At 44.5% G+C, this 16,838-nt stretch overlaps 1 protein-coding gene across 1 annotated transcript in view; it reads left to right on the top strand.

Moving 5' to 3' along the window:
* Positions 1 to 16,838, top strand: part of LOC134403015 (hexokinase-1) — a 51,281-nt gene that overhangs the window by 33,786 nt on the left and 657 nt on the right. The window contains exons 9-17 of the mRNA XM_063133028.1: positions 369 to 602; positions 3,201 to 3,505; positions 5,369 to 5,517; positions 5,635 to 5,754; positions 7,371 to 7,466; positions 9,732 to 9,831; positions 10,283 to 10,466; positions 12,085 to 12,240; positions 14,112 to 14,345. Coding sequence (XP_062989098.1) covers positions 369 to 602; positions 3,201 to 3,505; positions 5,369 to 5,517; positions 5,635 to 5,754; positions 7,371 to 7,466; positions 9,732 to 9,831; positions 10,283 to 10,466; positions 12,085 to 12,240; positions 14,112 to 14,345 — 1,578 coding nt within the window. The remainder of the gene's footprint in view (positions 1 to 368; positions 603 to 3,200; positions 3,506 to 5,368; positions 5,518 to 5,634; positions 5,755 to 7,370; positions 7,467 to 9,731; positions 9,832 to 10,282; positions 10,467 to 12,084; positions 12,241 to 14,111; positions 14,346 to 16,838) is intronic.

Below are 16,838 nucleotides of genomic sequence, written 5' to 3'. Positions count from 1 at the left end.
TTTAATCATGTATACTATGTTTTTAATCAGTTTTTATGTGTTTTATATTCGCTGTTGTTCCCCACCTCGATTCAAGTGGAGAGGCGGGCAAGAATATTATTATTATTATTATTATTATTATTATTATTATTATTATTATTATTATTATTTCCCCAAGCCGGTGCTCATCAGATGTTTTGGACCAACTCCTATCAGTCCGAGCCAGTCAGGAGTCCTGGGAGTTGTAGTCCAAAACATCTGGAGTTGTAGTCCAAAACATCTGGAGTTGTAGTCCAAAAACAAACCAACAGGTTGGGGAGGGCTTGCACCATTGTGAGTGTTTAGAACGTCTTCCTAACATGTTTCCATCTTGCAACGCCTGTTTTTAGGAGCAAGGAGGGTCTGCAGAAAGCCAAAGAGATACTGACGCGTCTTGGGGTCGAGCCCTCCCACGAAGACTGCATTGCTGTCCACCACGTGTGCACAATCGTTTCGTTCCGCTCTGCAAACCTGGTGGCTGCCACGCTGGGTGCCATCCTCTGCCAGCTGCGGGACAATAAAGGAGTGGGCCGCCTCCGGACCACAGTGGGGGTGGACGGCTCCCTTTACAAGATGCATCCACAGTAAGATCCTGGGCAGTTTCTATAATTAGAGCTTGGCACCTGCTAGGGACCATCTCTTGTAAAGGTCAGCTATGTAGCACGTCAAGTTGGAATTTGGAGATGGGCTCTGGACTTCAGCTAAATAAACAGAGCCCCTTGCTCTAGATGGAAGTGGATTGCTGATATCGCAGGCTGGGGTTTTGAAAGCAACCCAGTAAATGAGGCCTGGGGTGCTGCTTACATTGCACGCACTTAATACAGATGGTTGCTTACAACAGACTGTTTGCTGCATATGGCAGTGATAGAGGCCTGGTTCACACATCACAGCCACCTAGGGTTTAAACAACCCAGAATACTGGGTTTGAACATCACAATCCAAAACCCAGGTCAGAGCATCTCTAGGTTATTTATCGCAGCAGGAGTGATTGGCAACCCAGAATTCTGGGTTTGGACATTGGGTTTAAACCCTGGGAAGCTGTGAACGAGAGTGTGCTGGTTCCTGGCTGCTCCTGCTGTTATAAACAACCCAGGGATGCTGTATCTCTGGATTTTTTATTGTGATGTCCAAACTTGGAATTCTGGCTTGTTTGAGGACAAACAACCCAGAGTTTGAACTCATCAGACACCGTGATAAACAACCCAGGGAAAGAGCATCCCTCAGTTGTCTTTCACAGCGGGAGAGGGCGGGTGTACAGTGACCAGCGTCTCATTTTCAGCAACCCACAGTTAACAAATCATGGGTTGTTGTTGATGACATGCGAACCGAATCAGTGCCTGCGAAATGCACATAGATAGAGGTTCTTTTTATCTTTTCATAGGTTTGTTACCTTATTTCATGTATACAGAAAGACATGCAAGGGGGTAATTTCCAGCTATGTGCAGAGTAATATTGAAAAAACAGCTGTGGAGTGGTTGTATCGCTACGTGAAATTATCCCCCCGCAAATGTGCTTGTATGTGGAGGATAACTTGTCTAGGAGAAACTGTGGTAAGTGTGTGAATCCACTCCTATGGTATTGCTTCTGCTAGCCTGGCGTCCTCCAGTTGATTTGGACTTTAACTCCCATCAGCCCCAGCCAGAATGGGTAATGATCAGGAATGCTGGGTGTTATAGTCTGAAACATCTGGAGGTCACCAGGTTCGGGAAGCCTGGCTTATGCCATTCCTTTCTTACATATGCCCAGTATTCAGATCCAAATGACTTTGGGTAGAAATTGGCACTGTAATGCTCCCACAAGTAGAATCCAGAGATGGCTGAAAACAAAATATTGAAATCAAATCAATAAAAGATATGTGAATGGAAAATTAAGCAATTGAAAATAAGCAGTTTATTCCAGTTTGGTTGATGAATAAGTCTTGACCTCTCCCACCTTTCACCATAATCCTAACCACTTTTCTTTGGAACTAATGGCTTTGATTAGAACGTGTTTGCTGAATGCTTTCACTGAGGGTTGCAGCCTTTGACCATCAAAGCCATATAAGCAGTTCTATATTGACCTGGTTCGCAAGAGTGAGAGAGCTCCTCACTTTTGCTTTCAATTAACAACCTACGATTGCCCCAATTGTCGGTTGTGATTGTGATGTACAAACCTGGCCACTCTGGGTTGTTTCAAGGTTAAATAACCCAGAGTTCACTTATCAATTGTTGTTGGTTTAACTCTGGGTTGTTTAAGCTCTAAACAACCCAGAGTAACCGGGATTGGACATCACAATCACAACCTACAGTTGGGGCAATCGTAGGTTGCTAATTAAAAGCAGAAGCGAGGAATGTGTTGGAGGAATGCGTCATTAGTGTCTCCTACATTCCTCAGCTAATGGTTCTGCTCAAATAATATCTAAACTGGGGATAATGTCTCATGATTTTATCTGCTGCCTTTGTTTCATGGAGTGCTACTGGCTACTATCAGGCGGCCTACTATTACATGAATGCAGCCTTCTCCAATCTGCTGTCCTCCAGATTCATTGGAGTACAACTCCGATAATCTCCTGTCATCTGTCTGGGGATTATGGGAGTTGTATGGCAACAGTTATCCATGCCTTGGTTATATCATGGCTAGACTGTTGCAATTCGCTTTCCACGGGGCATCTGGAATCTTTGACTGGTGCAAAATACAGCAGCTAGTCTGCTCAATGGTGCATGGTATCAGGATCATATCCCCTCCGTGATGAAAGATCTGCACTTGTTGCCAGTTGATTTCTGGGCTCAGTTCAAGGTTTTGGTGTGCTAAATGGCTTTAAGCCATATCTGGACCTGCTTGGTTGTTAAAGAGAGGCCCCTTCGAGACACCCTTACTTACAGAGGCCTGTTTGTTGGGCATGCAGAGAAGGGCATCCTCCTGCATTGCTCTCGAACTCTGGAACGCACTTCCCGGTGAGTTGCAACCCCGCTCTGTCTGCGTTCAAGAAGAGGGCCAAAATACTTCTTTTTAACTTGGCTTTCGAAACCATTGTCATGGTTTTTAAAGTTGTCTTTAAGGTTCTACTGTGCTTTATTTGTTTTGTTTTGCTGTTAGCCGCCTTGATTGGCTTTTTCAGAAAGGCGGTATAGAAATGTTTTGAGTTGTTGTTGTTGTTGTTGTTAAAGGGAATTTAATACCGATATATTTCTTTCTTTCTGCAGGTACTCCCGGCGTCTGCACAAGATGGTGCGTCGCTTAGTGCCTGACTCAGACGTGCGTTTTTTGCTCTCTGAGAGCGGCAGTGGAAAGGGCGCTGCCATGGTGACGGCGGTGGCATACAGGCTGGCCGAGCAGCACCGGCTGATCAGCGAGACCCTGGCCGAATTCAAGCTCACCAACGATCAGCTGTTTCAGGTGAAGAAGAGGATGCGCACTGAAATCGAAGCCGGCCTCAGGAAGAAAACGCACGACCACGCGAAAGTCAAGATGCTGCCCACCTTCGTCCGCAGCACACCTGATGGGACAGGTAGCTCTCTAGTCCCCCGAGGGATATTTTGAAGAGCCAGCCTAGCTTCCTGATTGCGAAGGGAAGAAACTAAAAATCCAGAGCTGGGACTTGCAGATAGGAGGCACATGCTTTCTGTGCCTGAAATTATTAATTGGTTTATGGAAATTTTAATGACTGTTAGCAGTATTAGGTTTGTTTATTTAAAGGGATTATGGGCTGCTTTTCCAGCATGGGTTCCAAGTCACTTAAAGCCCAGAGAAAACAATTAAAAATAAAACTGCAATCATACGAAGTCAAGAAAACTGAACTTTTAGTGATGTAAATAGAAAATGTGAGGAATTACCATACAAAATAATCCCAAATGAAAAATGAAGGTTTTCCTGCCCTTCCAGAATGCAAGCCAAGCTCACATTTCTTTTGGTGGTGGTGGGGGAACCTCCCATAACACATCTCCCTCATTGCTCTTGAAACTCTGCTGAGTTCAAAGAACAATTTCAGATTTCAGACTTTTTTCATAGAGGGAAAGTCACTTACAGTTAATTGAGTGGTCTTGTTACTAGCAGTGGACATTAGATGGGGCACTCGGTTTGTTCTCATTCTCCCAAAATGAAATTACTCTATTCATTACCTGGTCTGTCATGAGCAGAAAACATACTTGGCTCTTTTGGTTGCCTTTCCCTCCTGACGTAAACACACTCACCCAAAACCCGGATTGGCCTTGCTTCTGAACAAGTGGAGCAGCAGCACCATCTGTTGGCAAACGTTCCTTGTCTTGTGTGCTCAGAAAACTGCATTCCACGTTTTTATTTTGCTTTGTTCAGTAGATCTTTTGAGGCCAAACTGCATATGATGTTAGTCATGTGTTTAAATAAAACTATTTTATTTAGCTGATGTTGTTTTGGAGAAAAAGAATGTAAGGAGACCCACACTGGATCTGGTCAAAGGCCTGTCAAGTCCAGCATCCTGTTCCCACAGCAGCCACCCAGACTCCTCTGGGAAGCCCATAAGTAGGACAAGTAGGGCATGTTCCCCATCAAAGGTATACTGCCTCCGATAATGGAGGTAATATATAACCAGCATGACTAAGTAGCCATTGACCTGATTCACATGACACACCGTGGGTCACCATGGCTTATTTAACTCAAGTTGAGCTGCGATGCCTGCAGGTGCTATTTTGCCTATTGAACCCCTGATCAGGTGTTGTCCTGTTGTCCGAACCTGGCCATTGGGGCTTATATGAGGGTTAATCCCTGGTGGCTGGGTTTGGACAACAACAACTCCCAGATCGGAGGTTGCATATTTAAAATGGCGGGCGGCACACATTTTGCCTCCTTGAGGGTTAATTGACCCAAGATGAGCTGTCATGTCATGCGAACTGGCCTATTGATAGCCTTATCTTCCATGAATTTGTCTAATCTCCATTTAAAGCCAGCCAGCCAAGCTTCTGAATGTCCTGGCTGCTTTTAGCCCCCGAAAACTCTCTATTGAAAGATGCATGATGTCATCACACTCTGAGTTTACCTGTCTCCTGACTCCACTTCATTAGCTACCATTTGTGATGTGTGGGAAACCTTTGGAGACAAATAACGTTCAGGAGGAAGTTGTTTCCAGCAGAAGAGCAGCGCAGCCCTCAATCTGGATTGGAGCCCCAGAGCCACTTTATATACAGAGTAAAGTGGTCAGGATAAACATATTTCTTTAAATAGGTGATTAACATCTTGTGTGGTTTGGTCCTTGGATTGAGCACAGAGCCTTTGCAAAGAGCTCCAAATCCTGCTGTTGTGGTCATGTAACACGGAAATGTTAAAGAGTCTGAAAACACACAAAAAGTAGACGCTTTGTTCCTAACATCTTACATCTTCAAAAATGCTTTGTTTGCAGAGAACGGAGACTTTTTGGCTTTAGATCTTGGAGGAACAAATTTCCGAGTTTTGCTTGTGAAGATCCGGAGCGGTAAAAGGAGAATGGTGGAAATGCACAATAAAATATATGCAATTCCTATAGAGGTCATGCAGGGTACTGGAGAAGAGGTGAGCATTGTGGCTTTTTCTTCCTTCCTTTCTCACATTTCTATACCGCCCAATAGCCAAAGCTATCATTTAAAATAATGACACATACTTGTCTCTCTTTCTTCTTTTTTTTAAAAGCTGTTTGATCACATTGTTACCTGCATTTCGGACTTCTTGGATTACATGGGAATCAAAGGTGCACGACTTCCTCTGGGCTTTACGTTTTCTTTCCCGTGTAAGCAGACAAGCTTAGATGCTGTAAGTTGTTATTTCTACAATGCCACTTTTTAGTACCTGTTTTGAGATTTGGATTTTTCCCTCTGCACTGTATAAATTGAGAAGCGGTATGCAAACAAAGAAAGAAACCTGACCACTCAGGCACTAAAAGATTTTGCTTGCCCCACCGTGATGTTCATTTAGCACCAGGGGAGCCCTGCTTTCAGGTTAAATCTCTTGCTGGGTAGAAAAGCTTTGTCCCTTTGCCCAATTCACAGTTTGTTGACTTGCTCATCGAGGCAGCATAAGGAGGACGCCTGATACGAGTCAGGCCATTGGTCCATCTAGCTCAGCATTGTCTACATCCACATCAAGGATGCACAACCTTTTGGGCCTTGGGGGCTGCATGTAATGATGGTTCAGGGGGAGACGCCACACACTTGTGACCCTGCAGACACATATGTGGACCCATGCACACTAGCATTCTTGTTAAAGATTGAGAGCCAGTGTGGTGTGGTGACTAAGGTGTTGGACTGGGAGTTGGGAGATCCGGGTTCTAGTCCCTACTCAGTAAAGTAAGAGAAAGGGGCAGATCGTATCACTATCCGTGTTCACATATACTACAAAGATGGATAAGTATTATAAAAGCCTTTTAATACGTTAATAAGTTTCACTAGTGCAGAAAAAAAGTATATTGCCACTGTAGGGCTGTGTAGTCTGACGTTAAGAACACACTAACAAATACTAAGAACCCATTAAAAAACACTCAAAGTCAAGGATTTTTTTTAAAAAAAATAGACCAAATGTGTTTCGACCCTAAAGGAGGGTCTTCTTCAGTGGTCACATATACTATATAGATACTTAGAAATACTAAGTAGTTATTTACAAATTGCAAATACCACTAGATGTTACTGTCCCTTGCTTTTTAAAGTAGGTATTGGGCTAGTATATTTCAGCCAGTATCCCAGGTTTGGGATACAGCTTCCTGTCCCAACTGCCAAGGTGGTGTTCCATCTGCAAGGAGCTTCTTTATTATAATAATGATAACAAAAGAAATACATGTGAAAACACCGGCGAAATCGGGGCCAGCTTTCGCTACAGAACATAATAAAGAGTCTCCTTGCAGATAGAACACCACCGGTGTTCTATCTGCAACAAAACTGCAACCAAGTTGCAACAAAACTGCTGCCAACCGTCTCTTCTTAACCTGAGTGGCTCTCTAAGTCCCGCTCTCAGGCCTGCATTTGGACAAACTCACACTGATCTCCTGCAACCTTGGCGGCTTAACAACCCCTTCCTTGTTCTCCTTGTGTGACTCTGAATCCGTTCCTACAAGTTTGCGGGGTGTTTTTGCATAGGTGCTGGACCCCATCCCTACACCCCCACTGCACTTCGAGAGCTACCCTTTGTGATGGGCAGGAAACCTTCAGGATGACACCATGCATCTTCTTTCAGTCGATCCAACCAGGGAAATGTGGGTCAGTGGCAGCTTTAAGTCTCCACAAACCTCTACTTAGGCCTCACGCACAGCAGTTACATAAAATCTTCTTGGGAGAATTTCTGACGGCTCGTGGATGCTCCAGTGGTGACTCTTTTTGGTTTGTTTTAATATCACAATAAACGGAGTCAGAAACTGAGTTTATTTTTTCCCTTTTTAGGGTATTCTTCTGAATTGGACCAAGGGCTTTAAGGCTACTGACTGCGAAGGAGAGGATGTTGTTAGTTTGCTTCGGGATGGCATTAAAAGAAGAGAGGTGAGCTGTTTTTCTGTGGATACTTAAGAGTAAAATTAGCTGATGCTGCCGATCATTTTAAAATGAATGTATATGGGTTGTGGATAGACCCCGCTCTGCATTGCTTAAAATGCGGCACCCCACACAATTGGGGTGGTGGTGGTGGTGGTGCACTAAGTTCTTCCCTGGCCAGAGCTTCAGTGCAAACATGCCTACCAAAACCAGGAGCGAAGGGGGCTGCTTCATTCTGCCCAGGTTTCCCCCAGCTAGGGAAAATGTGGGTGGAGGGCAGCCAAACTATCTCAGCCCCCTTCATTCCTCTGTTCGAAGGAAATGGATGAGCGAAGGGGCAGAGCCAGCTTGGCTTTACTCCTCCCCACATCCTTCCCAGTGGGTGAACAGATGAGGCAAGAGATGCCAAGGCTCTGGGCAGAGGAATGCTCCTCCATCCAGTACCTTGGCCAGGGCAGCTTTGTGTATCCCATGGGTCTTCCATGGCCAGGGAAAGCCCTTGCGCAATGGGCGAAATCCAACATAGAAATCCTACTCAGAGTAGACATATTGAAATAAATGGACGTTAAGTTAGTCATGACTAACTGAAGTACCATTCATTTCAATATGTCTACTCTGAGTTGGATTTCTATGTTGGATTTCGCCCAATGAAGCCAGGTCTCCCGCTGAAGTGGAGCGCTAGACGGTCCTTCGGCCAGGGACCACATGTGACTCCACAGTGTGTGGCCCTGCCCACTGACATCGTTTGGCCATGGAGGACTTGTGTGAGGGGGTCATCCAGCCCTCCACCCAAAATAAATTATTCCCCATCTCTGTTTTAGGCTACAACTTTGTCCCATCCCAATGCCATTCCAAAGGTTCCCCGTGTTCTGCAAATGGAATTTTAATCATCATTCTTAAAATCCCACCCATTATTCATGAATCGCGTTGCAGAGTCATCTTTAGCCAAACTTAAGTTAAAATGGGAACAAAGCACTGGCTGACCTCCAGATAGTAACTGACAATATATTACACAGCTCAAGGCCATCTTGCTTTATGACTTCAAAACACGAAGAAAGGTTTTCTGAAGGTCATGAAGGGCCCTGGAATGACTAAAGCACAATTTATAATGTCAGTTTCTGGTGTTGACAATACAACACTGTTGTTTGCAGATCTTCTGCCCTGTGGGAGGCTCTTGCAAAATCAGACCTGTGTGACTCCGTGTGTTAGAAATTATACAAGAGATTACGAGATATAATGTCATGATTGAACATTTGATACTCTTCTATTAAGTTGCTTGGAAGGTTTTACTAGATGAGGAAGGTGATAAGCTTTCTGTTACTGGCAAAAATGGGAACATCAGTGAGAAGAAAGGTACCAGAGGTTCCGAAAGAAAGAAATATCATGTGGGAAATATGGAATGCGTCAGAGCTGATGAATCAGACAGATCTGAGACAAGCTACAAGCAGGTGGTCAACATGGAACAAGTTTGAATTTATCTGGTCCGTATTTGTGAATTTTTGGACCAGACGAAAGAGTTCTTAGGAACTATTCTATAATTTATGTATTCCCACCTTGTATGTATTGTCTAATTGGAGGTTACAGCGTGTTTATATGCTTAGCCCTTCTCTTCTCAATTATTATTTGGTGCATCTTTTGTAAGACCTTGAGTATGGAACGGGTGGGAAACCTTCATCAGCCCAGGGGCCAAATTCAGTTTCAGAGAAGATCTCGGTGCGTGGGCACGGCAAAAGGGGGCAGGGTCAAAGATGCCAACCTATTTTAGCTTAAAGCTGTTACTGCTAGAAACTAAGGCTTAGCAGAAGCATTGGAGGGATGTGTGTGTGGAAAGGGGTTGGGCGGAGGAGAGCAGGTGTGGCCACCTGGGGAATGGAGCAGTATACAAATTTTGTAAATAAATAAAGATCATTTTAAAATGAAGGAAACAAAGGCTTTCTTTTTTCTTCTTTTTTTACTGTTCCATTAAAATTAGCAAAAAAGATGTTGCAGTGTGGATAGAGCAACGATTAAGGTGTAATTAGATGATAATTAGAACTGAGATATACCGTATGTTGCATTTGATTTGTGTAGCCAGTGAAGAATTATATGGCAGGGGACATTTCCTTAAACCTACCAGTAAATCGTGGCGTGAGCGTGAAAGTCACATTGCCACTATTCAAAACAGAGCTGGTAAATGTCAGATGGGGGCTTCTTTCCCTGAACTGTAACTGTTCATGAACACTCCCATGACATGTTTCAGTAAAAAGCGAGTGTGGTTTTGTTCTCTCTTCAAAGGATTTTGACCTGGATGTTGTGGCAGTGGTGAATGATACAGTTGGGACTATGATGACTTGTGCCTATGAAGATCCGAATTGTGAAATTGGACTCATTGTGGGTATGTATGAGGCTTCTGTAATTTGGTTTGGGGAAGGTGTCCCTACAATAGATTATATTGGATAGAGCCAGCGTAGTATAGTGGTTGGAGCATTGAAGTGGGACTGGGGAGAGAGGTTTAGGGCTCATGGATATCTCCCTCTGTAATCAAATTAAATATTATTTATGTATTTTATTATTACATTTTTATTCTTCCCTTCCTCTAAAGAGCTCAGGGCAGTAGACATGGTTCTCCCACCCCACATTAACCTCACAACAGCCCTGTGAAGTAGGTTAGGCTGAGACCATGACTAGCTCAAGATCGCTCACTGAGCTTCATGGTTGCATGGCTATAATAATGCAATATTTGAATTTGTGTCCTGCTCTCTCCTAGGGGGTACTTGGGGGGTGTGTGTGGTAAACAACAAAATCTTCTGTTTGGGTATTGAATCTGATTATTTCCTTTGTTCTAGGAACTGGCAGCAATGCGTGTTACATGGAGGAAATGAGAAACATTGAGATGGTAGAGGGAGAGCAAGGAAGAATGTGTGTGAACATGGAGTGGGGTGCTTTTGGGGACAATGGATGCCTAGATGACATCAGGACGATCTATGACAAAGCTGTCGATGAATACTCCTTAAATTCTGGCAAGCAAAGGTACTTCCTTCTGAAGTGTAGTGGGAGATGTCAGGTAGAAGCTTGTGGCAGAAGGGCCTGTCCATCAGTCATGGGCTCCATTGCGTCACAACAGAGGTTCATAAGGTTTTGGCCAAAAGACACAGACGCAGCCTCAGAACCTGGGTGCGTAGAGGCAGCAAGGCTGGTGAAGTTGTGGTGTATTTCATGAGGGAAGCGAAAGTCCCACAAGAAATCAGGATTTCTAAGCACCAGTGGTAAGATGGGTCATACCTGCCAGTCATGACTTGAAATGGGCTAGGTTTTTCTGAGCCCTTTCAGAGAATTCTTAGCAAATGCTTGGGCTTCTTCCAAGGGTGCTGCAAACGCTTGGAAAGACTTCACTTCGGGGAGCGTCTACCACAGGTGGGCAGTCCCTGGCCCATGGGCCTCCTCTGGCCTTGAGTGCTGCTCCTGCACTGCTGAAATTCAAGCTAAATATTTTGATATGTTTCCAAGCTAAATACAAACACTTTGAGAGCCCGCATGGGTTTGCCACTGAATTTTGGGCCATTTTGTGGTGGTGCCATGCCACCGGAAGGAGTGCAGCCCTTGGGGGATGGAAATTGGCCCCCAGACGGCCTGAGGTTGCTCACGCCATCATCAGCCCTCATGTCTGTCAGCTTCTCGCTTCCCTCCTTCCCCTCCCGCACTCTCAGTTCAGGGCAGGGGACAGTAGGTGAGAGGGCTTGCAAAAGCCAAGGCCTCTCCTTAGATTTTCAGCTATCTGTGTTGTCCACAGGAACCTTAGGAAATGAAGGGGTTTCCTTCCTTCCTAGTAAATTCCAGGAGGAATAAAAATCTCAGTTTACCTCAGTGAGCAATGCAGGCTCTGAGCATGCTCGAAAATCTTTGGTTACGGTGAGGAGCTGCTTAGAAGTAGTAGTCCTTCGCTTAACTCTGAGAACTGTGGGAGTTTTCTTTCTTCCTCCTGGCCACTGAGTAAAGAGGATGTTTTTTTAAAACACCCTACATTCCCCAGAGTTCTCACCTCCAGGAACATCCTAACGTTCAACTTTAGCATCCCTCCTTCCCCTTTGCAACTTGGTAAATTTGGAAAAGGGCGAGCAAGAGAAGGGAGGAGGGAAATTGGGAAATGAAAAGGCTGCGGTCAAGCACTATGAGCTGAGGTGAAATTGGTGGTGTGGGGAGGTGTGGCTTGGCCCACAATGTCAAAGAGATTTCTGAACTGGGGAGGAATCCCTTTGCAAACTTCCCCATTTCCAGTATTCTTCTTCCTCCCCAGTCCATACAGCAACTGGGATGAAAAACGCCACACAGATGTTTGTGTTATATCTACTGGGAGTTAACAAACACTTCAGTCATCTGCTTTTAACCCATTTGTTATTGAGGAAAGGAGGGAGTTGATTCAATGTCCCCTTCTCCAGCCATTTCCTGGGCTTTGCAAGGGGAATTCCACTGCACCTAAGTGCCGACCTAATGGATTATTTTGGATTCACTGGTTCCGTTCTTAATTCTTTCCCAAGGAAAAAACTTCCTTGACATCTACAAAGCCTGCACCTGTTTAAGGATCACACATTAGCCCACCTCTTCTGCTTGTTCTTGGAACATCCTTTTTTTCTTCTGTCTATGACTGTAGGTACGAGAAAATGATCAGCGGGATGTACTTGGGGGAAATTGTCCGCAACATTTTGATTGACTTCACGAAAAGAGGATTCCTCTTCAGAGGTCAAATTTCAGAAACGTTGAAAACTAGGGGCATTTTTGAAACAAAGTTCCTTTCACAGATTGAGAGGTAAGTCAACTAGATGTACCTAGAATGGGATGTCATTATTGAAGCCCTGTTAACAATGACGTTCTTTCAGCAATCTTATTTAACAATACCTCCATCACAAAAATGCTCTCTTAGCTGGTGTGAACGTACAGAATCTGTGTTTGTGATTATGTTTTGTGGTTTCTTTCCTGAGTTTTTGGAATGTCAGTAGACTGGTTCACACAGCACGAGGGTGGTTAATAAGCCACGGTGGCTTGTTAATCATCCTGCATATCCCAGCTGTGTGCTGGCCTGATTTATATAATTACCCTTGCTGAGCACATCTTCTTTTGTCATCTGAACCTGGCGAGGGTGTCTTGATGGGGTGGATAACAAACAGAACCTATTGCCTGTTGTATAATTGTGGGGTGGTTTGTTGACCCCTCCCCCCCAGCATCCCCAACAAGCTATCCTTACTAGGTTTGGACAACCCGATAAGCCGGGGTGGGTGGGGGCATGAATCAGCAACTTGGTGCCCATGGATGCTCTAACCCACTGTGGGTTAAGCTCTTGGGGGTGCATTCCATGAGTGGGCAGGGCTGAAGGCAAACCGGGGGGGGGGGGGTGAGCCCCAAATACAAAAATACCAGCATATTCTAAATTAAAGCTCCTACTGCCATTAACTCATCCTTAGGAGAGGAATTTCAACCTTTTAGAATGGGGGAAAAGCCTGCCCAAAGGCCAGTAAAACACCAAATGATTGGTGGGTGGGGGAGAGGGGGTGGAGCCATCTGGGGAACCCTGGAGAGCTGGCTTGGGATCCCAGATGGCCTAGATTTGGCCCACAGGCCTGAGGTTCAACACCTCTGCTATATTCTATTAGCAAATTAATGAATAGGTAGATAAATCCACACACAGAAACAAGGCATCAGGAAGACCCCAATGCAGAAGTACATAAAGTCTTGAGGACTTCCTCAAACTGACAGTTGAGAACTGAACAGGTTGAGTGGGCATAGAATGCTGGTTGTAGGGAGGGGGATGGAATGGCACAGTGTGTCTTGGAAGCGGGCATGACTGGCTGGAACCCTCAACAGGAACATTCCACGCTGCAGCATTTCGTTGCAGGCCCCACCGATATTTCTGAATGTTGGTGATATTTTAATCCACCTCATGAGAAAACAGTTAGCCTAGCACTCAAAATGAAATGTGAAGTCTTCCCGCAGAGCTGCTTTTAACTAAATTCAAAATGTTGGGAATCCAATGGAGAATCTCTTGCTCCATGTGCAGTTCAGCCCTATCACTTCTGTCAAGGAAAAAAAATCCACTTTGGTTGTAAGGCAACTCTGTTTTATTGAGCTTAATGCAGCTGCATGGCCATACAGACAAAGAACTTCTCTCTTGGCAGTGTGAAAAGCAGGTATATTTATACAAAATAACATCTTAACTAATTCGTTGGCAAAATTCTGAAGCTAAACGAAGCCAGGTCAAAGAAAACCTCTTTCTTATACTTTATCAACAGATAGCCCATAACTCTTCTAGCAATGTCAGATTGACCTGGATGTTCAGTCCTCCTTATCAAGCTTATTTGTCTTATACTATATCAAAAGAACTTGACAGTTAAAGATTCCAATTAAGCATTGCCACCGAATTAAGCAGTTTCAGTACTATATAAATAAATAAATAAATAAATAAATAAATAAATAATAATAATAATAATAATAATAATTCAGGTACTTACATCATTCCAATCCCATCATGCAGTTCACTTGCAAGAACGAAACTACACGCAGAAGCCTACAGACAGGGCAAGTACATCAGGGCTTGTGGCCTTGCTTTCTCACTTCTTTTGGAAACTAGTTAAAACACCTGCTATCCCTCCCCAACCCCCTTTCTCTCCCTCCCCCACCCCCCAGTGATAGGTTAGCGCTGCTTCAGGTCCGTACAATCCTCCAGCAGCTTGGGCTGAACAGCACATGCGACGACAGCATCATTGTCAAGACGGTGTGCGGAGCTGTGTCGAGAAGGGCGGCTCAGGTGTGTGGAGCTGGAATGGCTGCTGTTGTAGATAAAATAAGGGAGAACCGAGGACTGGATCATCTGGACGTCACTGTGGGCGTGGATGGGACCCTGTACAAGCTTCACCCACAGTAAGTATTGAATTTGTTATGTGTCCTGTGAAGCACTAGATTCCAAATGGCTTAAAGCTTGGGAAAGCCATAGGGTTCCGCCCCGCTCCGCTGTCACCCGTGGCTTGTGGGAGTTGGGAATGCTCTGTGATCAAATAGCCTTCTGGTAGGCTTTCCTCCTGCGGGCACCAGGAACTACATTTGAGAGGCGGGGAGAGTAAGCAAAGACTGGTGTCAGAGAGCAGGGTGTCACCTCCTCCACCTCCTTTGTTGTGTGGAATCCAGTCTTCATCCAGCCGTAGTGCAAGGGTCCTAGTCAACCAGACCTTTTGGTTAGATGGGCAGACAGGTGTTATCTGTTATCCCCCTGTGTAATGCTTGAAGGTGCTCTTCATAAGGATGAACGGAAAGAAACAGACAATAGTGAAGCATCTCCAGATAGCGCTGGAAAAAGTTCTGCCTGAAACCCTGGAGAGTCACTTCCAGTTAGTGACAACAATACTATCTGGAAACTTCAGGTGGTCCAAAACAGGGCAGCGAGATTGTTAATGGGGACTGGCCAAAGAGATTGTATTATGTCAGTACTTTTCCAGCTGCACTGGCTGCTAGTCCAGGTCCAGGCCTGATTCAAAGTGCTGGTATTAACATTCAAAGCCCTAAATAGCTTGGGGGTCAGATTATCTGAAGGATTGTCTCCTCCCATATATACCTGCCAGGACCCTAAGGTCATCTTCAGGGGTCTTATTCTGGGGCCTCCTGCCAAAGGAAGTGAGGTGGGAGGCTACCAAGAAGAGGGCCTTCTCTGCTGTGGTGCCCTGGCTGTGGAATGAGCTCCCTAGAGAGGTTTGCCTGGCGCCTATAGTGTACTCTTTTCAGCGCCAGGTGAAGACATTTTTATTTTCTTAGCATTTTAGTCTTTTAGCTCTGCTGTTTTAAATCTGTGTTTTAAATCTCTGCATTGCGGCTAAGTTTTATTCTGGTTGTACTTTTATATTGTAGTTCTAAGCTTTTATATTTTATATTGGTGTACACTGTATCTTGAGGTTTTAAATTTTATGAACCGCCCAGAGAGCTTTGGCTATGGGACGGCATAGAAATGTAAATAAATAAATAAATGCCGGGCTAGATGGACCAAACGTCTGACTCCGCATAAGGCACCTTCCTGTATTCGAGAGCTATGTGAATTTAAAGAAATCTAATATAGTGAGTGGCAACAAGTCACATTCCCAGGGTAGGACTTACAGGGCATAGCATCTTCCCACGGGTTTCCTGTGTCTACTTGGAGCGATCCTTGCCGGTTACAGTAGATTCAAAACAAGCAGGTTTCATACCCTGCTGCTATACATGGGGTTTTGTTGTTGTTTATTCGTTCAGTCACTTCCGACTCTTTGTGACTTCATGGACCAGCCCACGCCAGAGCTTTCTGTCGGACGTTGCCACCCCTAGCTCCCCCAAGGTCAAGTCTGTCACCTCCAGAATATCATCCGTCCATCTTGCCCTTGGTCGGCCCCTCTTCCTTTTGCCTTCCACTTTCCCTAGCATCAGCCTCTTCTCCAGGGTATCCTGTCTTCTCATTATGTGGCCAAAGTACTCCAGTTTTGCCTTTAATACCATTCCCTCAAGTGAGCAGTCTGGCTTTATTTCCTGGAGTATGGACTGGTTTGATCTTCTTGCAGTCCAAGGCACTCTCAGAATTTTCCTCCAACACCACACTTCAAAAGCATCTATCTTCCTTCATGGGGTTACTTTCCTACATGGGGTTACTTTGTTGGATTCAAGCCATCACAGATTGGGTCTTCCCACATTGCACTGTGTATGTGTGGTATGCGCATCCATGTGTAGATGTATTTGTTTATTTTTATTACTACTACTACTACTATTATTGATTCTTATACACTGCTTAATATAATAAAATATCTAATTATTGTTATTTATTACATTTGTATACCGTTCCATAGCCGAAGTTCTCTGAGCGGTTTACATAGGATAAAAACACTTAAAAACAATATACAAAAATTTAAAACCATAAAAACATACAAAAACAAACCCAGGCTAATTTCATATTGCTAAATCCCTGGGAGAAAAGTCTTGTCCTGGCGCCAAAAAGTTAACCATGTTGGCACCAGGCGGGCCTCGTCTAAGTGGTTATAATATAAATATTATATAAATATCAAAAACCTCTATTTAAAATTCACTATTAAAACAATTTCAACTACAACAACAATAAAAGCAATACCAAGAACAGTAGCATGGAACAATGAATTGCAATTAGTTACGAGTCAGGGAAACCCCGTGTGAACCAGTGCATTTTCAGGAGGCGTTTAAAACCTCCCAAATTCCATATGCTCACTTACTTCTATGCCCAAGAGCACAGGTGTTCCTCCATCCCGCTTGTGTTTTATGACTGTGTCGACGTGGCTGCAGTTTTCCTCCCCATGCTTTATAGGTGTGTGCATAAGGAGTTTACCTCTTCCCACAGGTGCTTCTGGCTTCCTTCTATCAGCCCTTGCCAAT

The sequence above is a fragment of the Elgaria multicarinata genome, chromosome 8 (genome assembly GCF_023053635.1).
Source record: "Elgaria multicarinata webbii isolate HBS135686 ecotype San Diego chromosome 8, rElgMul1.1.pri, whole genome shotgun sequence".
Taxonomy (NCBI): domain Eukaryota; kingdom Metazoa; phylum Chordata; class Lepidosauria; order Squamata; family Anguidae; genus Elgaria; species Elgaria multicarinata.
Note: the sequence above shows the minus strand (reverse complement) of the source record. Positions and strands in the feature narration are given on the sequence as shown.